This window comes from Chlorocebus sabaeus, chromosome X (assembly GCF_047675955.1).
Source record: "Chlorocebus sabaeus isolate Y175 chromosome X, mChlSab1.0.hap1, whole genome shotgun sequence".
In the NCBI taxonomy this organism is placed as follows: Eukaryota; Metazoa; Chordata; class Mammalia; order Primates; family Cercopithecidae; genus Chlorocebus; species Chlorocebus sabaeus.
The window spans coordinates 151405583-151411582 of NC_132933.1; the positions used below are offsets into that span (position 1 = coordinate 151405583).

At 50.4% G+C, this 6000-nt stretch overlaps 1 protein-coding gene across 2 annotated transcripts in view; it reads right to left on the minus strand.

The window, feature by feature from the left end:
• The window catches only part of CSF2RA (colony stimulating factor 2 receptor subunit alpha), a 43991-nt gene extending 41203 nt beyond the window's left edge, over positions 1 to 2788 (minus strand). The window contains exon 1 of one of the 2 annotated variants that reach the window (XM_073013912.1): positions 2682 to 2788. In XM_073013912.1, the coding sequence (XP_072870013.1) occupies positions 2682 to 2777 (96 nt within the window). In that variant the 5' untranslated portion in view covers positions 2778 to 2788. The remainder of the gene's footprint in view (positions 1 to 2681) is intronic. The other variant, XM_073013913.1, reaches the window with a different exon arrangement.
• Positions 2789 to 6000: the final 3212 nt, after the last annotated feature.

The window sequence follows — 6000 nt, forward strand, 5'->3', positions numbered from 1 at the left end:
TTCCACAATTTGGGGATTACAGGCGTGCGCCGCCATGCCTAGCCTTAAATGTATATTTGTTTATTTATTTTGAGATGGAGTCTCGCTCTGCTGCCCAGGCTGGAGTGTAGTGGCGCAATCTCGGCTCACTGCAAGCTCCGCCTCCCGGGTTCGTTCAAACGATTCTCCTGCCTCAGCCTCCCGAGTAGCTGGGATGACAGGCACCTGCTACCACGCTCGGCTAATTTTGGGTATTTTCAGTAGAGACGAGGTTTCACCATGTTGGCCAGGCTGGTCTCGAACTCCCGACCTCAGGTGATCCACCTGCCTCGGCCTCCCAGAGTGCTGGGATCACATCGTACCGGCTTAGAAGGATTTCATCTTGAATGGGGGCTGGGAAAAAGGCGGCTGGGACAGGCTGGGCGGCATTCCCCGGAGGTCAGCCATTCCCGGACACAAGACGTGTGAATAGATGAGTACTGTTTACTAAATAGACCCAGGACTGAACCGACACAGGAAATTCCTGATGTCTTGATATCTTCAGAACAAAAGCCTTCCTGGTGTAAGAATACGTTTCGCTTTAAAAATGATAATAATATTGGGCCAGGCGCCGTGGCCCACGCCAGTCATCCCACCACTTTAGGAGGCTGAGGCAGGAGGACGGATAGAGTCTAGGAGTTCAAGACCAGCCTGGGAAATACAGTGAAACCCTCGTCCCTACAAAAATGCAAATATCTGCCAGGAATGGTGGCATTTGCTTTTGTCCCAGCTATTCGGGAGGCGGAGATGGGAGGATCGCTTGAGCCCAGGAATTCGAGACAGCAGTGAGTCATGATTGCACCACTGCCCTCCAGCCTGGGTGACAGAGCCAGACGGCCTCAAAAAAAAAAAAAAAAAAAAAAAAAAAAAAGAGATAATATTGATTATTGCAAAAGATAGACATGACAAAGATGAATCCTTTTATCAGAAACCCTTGTAGTGGAGTATATCTTCCTGTGATTTTTTCTTTAGTTTTTTTTTTTTTTTTTTTTTTTTGAGATGGAGTCTTGCTCTGTCGCCCAGGCTGGAGTGCAATGACACGATCTCGGCTCACTGCAACCTCTGCCTCCCGGGTTCAAGCGATTCTCCTACCTCAGCCTCCCGAGTAGCTGGGATGACAGGCACCTGCCACCACGCCTGGCTAATTTTGTATTTTTAGTAGAGATGGGGTTTCTCCACGTTGGCCAGGGTGGTCTCGAACTCCTGACCTCAGGTGATCCGCCCTCCTCGGCCTCCCAAAGTGCTGGGATTGCAGGTGTGAGCCACCGTGCCCGGTCTTTTTACTTATCTTATATATAAACAAACATTGTAGCTGGGATGTAGAAGGAAGTCCACCTTTCTTTCCTGACTTTAGCGAATCCCCTAGTCTGTCCAGTGTATAGCCATTTTCTCAGTCCCTTTCTTTCTTTCTTTTATTTTTATTTTTATTTTATTTTTATGAAGCAGAGTATTTCTTGCTCTGTCACCCAGCTGGAGTGCCGTGGCACAATCTCGGCTCACTGCACCTGTGCCTCCTGGGTTCAAGCGATTCTCCTGCCTCAGCCTCCCGAGTAGCTGGGATTACAGGCACACACTGCCACGCCCGGTTAATTTTTTGTATTTTTAATAAAGATGTGGTTTTGCCATGTTGGTCAGGCTGGTCTCGAACTCCTGAGCTCAGGTGATCCACCTGCCTCGGCCTCCCAAAGTGCTGGGATTACAGGCGTGAGCCACCGCGCCCGGCCCCCCTTTACTATCTTTACAAGCTTTGCTTTCACTTTGCAATGTGAACTTGCCTCAAATTGTTTCTGGTGCAAGATCGAAGAACCTTCTCTTGGAATCTGGATCAGGACCCTATTCTAGTAACCGATAACACCATCACACTCCCCTCCTATTTTCAGCTCTATGTTAATCTCTTTTCATCTCTTTTTTTTTTTTTCCAAGACAGAGTCTCTCTCTTGTCGCCCAGGCTGGAGTGCAGTGGTGCAATCTCAGCTCACTGCAACATCTGCCTCCCGGGTTCAAACGATTCTCCTGCCTCAGCCTCCCGAGTAGCTGGGATGACAGGTGCCCACCACCACCATGCCCGGCTAATTTTGTATTTTTAGTAGAGACGGGGTTTCTCCATGTTGGCCAGGCTGGTCTCGAACTCCCGACCTCAGGTGATCCACCCGCCTCAGCCTCCCAAAGTGCTGGGATAACAGGCGTGAGCCACTGTGCCTGGCCATGTTTATCTCTTGAGACGGCTTCCGGATGCCACAAATAGCTATCAATGAATGTAATAATTCCGTTCTCACTACACCCTGACTCCCTGAAGCTTAGCAATGTATAGCCAGTCATTAATCAATTGCTTTTTTTCCTGTAAACCAACAAGAATTCCCAGCACACAGCTTCACAGAAACCTCCTCCCTGTCCCCCAACACCACCTCCCTCTCCCTCTTTTTTTTTTTTTTTTTTTGGCTTTTAAAAACCTGCTTATAATAAAGGCAGAATACAACTCAGATCCCGAGTGTCCTTGGGTCTCTCGGTCTTCCGGGCCCCTGTCCCTTGTTTGGCTCCAGTCAACCTTTGAAATCTTAGGTTGTGGCTCCGTCTCTTTCTTTCAGATCGACAGACACAGGAGAAACATGGACCCTGGTGACTCGACATGTTCAAAGACCATAGAATGAGAGGACTCGGCTTACCCCACGGCATCTGCTTCCTTTCCTTTCACTTGGTTTTCTTCTCTCGGACACTCCCGCGTCTGGGTAGCTCCCTTCAGGGCTGTTCAGTCTCCTCATGCCCTCCCTGCCCCTCCCTCCTCCGCTTCCTCATTTCATAGGATTGGGAAACTTGCAATTACTCCGTGAGTTCATTGGCTCCTGACCTCGTCTCCAAACAGTGGCCCCGTCGAACAGCTCAGGTGTGAGTCCCACACACATCTGCGCGCACACACACATACTCCTGCACACACACGCATATCTGCACACACATCTGCACATACAGACGTGCACACACACATATCCCCACACACCTGCACACACATCTGCACACACTCCTGCATGTACATGCATGTTTGCATAGACGTGCACGCACACATCCCCAGACACCTGCACACAATGCATATCTGCACACACATCTGCACACACAGACGTGCACACACACATCCCCACACACCTGCACACAGTGCCCATGTGCGTACACACAGCAACACGCATACACATCTGCACACACATCTGCACACACAAACGTGCACGCACACACATCCCCACACACCCTCACACACATCTGCACACACTCCTGCATGTACATGCATGTTTGCATAGACGTGCACGCACACATCCCCAGACACCTGCACACAGTGCACATGTGCATACACACAGTTACACACACACCTGCACACACATGGATATCTGCACACACATCTGCACACACAGACGTGCACACACACATCCCCACACACCTGCACACAGTGCCCATGTGCGTACACACAGCAACACGCATACACATCTGCACACACATCTGCACACACAAACGTGCACGCACACACATCCCCACACACCCTCACACACATCTGCACACACTCCTGCATGTACATGCATGTTTGCATAGACGTGCACACACACACATCCCCACACACTTGCACACAGTGCACATGTGCGTACACACAGTTACACACACACCTGCACACACATGGATATCTGCACACACATCTGCACACACAGACGTGCACACACACATCCCCAGACACCTGCACACAGTGCACATGTGCATACACACAGCAACACACATACACATCTGCACACATATCTGCACACACTTCTGCATGTACATGCATGTTTGCATAGACGTGCACACACACATCCCCACACACTTGCACACAGTGCACATGTGCGTACACATAGGTACACACACACCTGCACACACATGCCTGTCTGCACACATATCTGCACACACAGACGTGCACACACACATCCCCACACAGCTGCACACAGTGCACAGCAGGGACACACAGCTACACACACATCTACACATCTGCACAAACACATGAGCACACACAGCTACACACACACATCTGTATATGCGCACACACCTGCACACACGTCTGCACAAACAAGCACAATGGCACACACACACCTGCACACACGCTTGTCTACACATGCACATCTGCACACATGCACATCTGCACACAGGCACATCTGCACAGAGACCTGCACACACACATCCCCACACACCTGCACACAGTGCACGTGGGTGTACACACTACATACACATCTCCACACACACCTGCACACATATCTGTACACATACACCTGCACACAGTGCACATGTGAATACACACAAATACACACACACATCTTCACACACATCTGCACACAGACCTGCACAAACACATCCCCACACACCTGCCCACAGTGCCCATGTGCGTACACACAACTACACGCACACACCTGCACACATGTCAGCACAAACAGGCACAATGGCACACACCTACACACACACTTGTCTACACGTGCACATCTGCACACAAGCACATCTGCGTGGAGACCTGCACACACACATCCCCACACACCTGCACACGGTGCACATGGACGTACACACAACACACACATTTGTACACAAGCACATCTGCACACACACACCTGCACATACATCTGTACACAAACGCCTGCACACAGTGCACATGGGCATACACACAACTACACACGTACATCTGCACGCACATCTGCAAACACACACCTGCATGCACATGTGTCCACGCACACACCTGCATACACATGCATGTTTGCATACACAGACCTGCACACACGCATCCCCACACACCTGCACACGGTGCACATGTGCGTACACACAACTGCACACACATCTGCACACACTTCTGCACAAACAAGCATATTGGCACACACACACCTGCACACACACCTGCACACACACAAACCCAGATGCCTTCTGTGCTGTCTACAAAGTCATAAGAAAAACCAAGCAAGCCGGGGCAGTGGTTCACTAAAAAAAAACAAAACAAACAAAAATTAGGCGGGCATGGTGGCAAGTGCCTGTAATCCCAGCTACTCAGGAGGCTGAGGCAGGAGAATCCCTTGAACCCAGGAGGTAGAGGTTGCAGTCAGCCGAGTTGGTGCCATTGCACTCCAGCCTGGCCAACAAGAGCAAAACTCCGTCTCAAAAAAAAAAAAGAACCAAGCAGACTAGAGATGTGTTACGATACAAACAGTTGGCGCCTAAACAAAGCATTGGGCTTCTTGCAAATGCAGTGGAAAATGACACCTGGAATAGCAACATCAGCCAAGGTGAAAGACGGTTGTACAGGCTGCACCTCTACTGTCTTAGCCTCCCTGTTCCTGTAGGAGCTGTGTCTTGGTCCATTCATGTTGCTGTAAAGGAATACCTGAGGTTGGGTAATTGATAAAGAAGAGATCATTGACCAGGTGCGTTGGCTCAGGCCTGTAATCCCAGCACTTTGGGAGGCCGAGGCAGGTGGATCATGAGGTCAAGAGATCGACACCATCCTAGCCAACGTGGTGAAACCCCATCTCTACTAAAACTACAAAAATTAGCCGGGCGTGGCGGGCACCTGTAATCCCAGCTACTCGGGAGGCTGAGGCAGAAGAATCACTTGAACCAGGGAGGCGGAGGTTGCAGTGAGCCGAGATCGCACCACTGCACTCCAGCCTGGCGACAGAGCGAGACTGTGTCTCAAAAAACAACAACAACAACAACAAAAACGAGAGGTCATTTATTCGGCTCATGGTGGTTCTCCAGGTGGTCCGGGAAGCATGATGTTTGGATCTGCTTGTCGTGAGGGCGTCAGGCTGCTCCCAGTCATGACGGAAGGTGAAGGGAAGACACTGTGTGTGGAGACCACACGGGCAGAAAGGAAGCAAGAGAGAGGGGTGGAGGTGCCAGGTGCTTTTCAACAACCAGTCCTCCTGGAAACTGAGAATGAGAACTCACTCATTACTATGGGGGCAGGACCAAGCCATTCATAAGGGATTCGCCCACATGGGT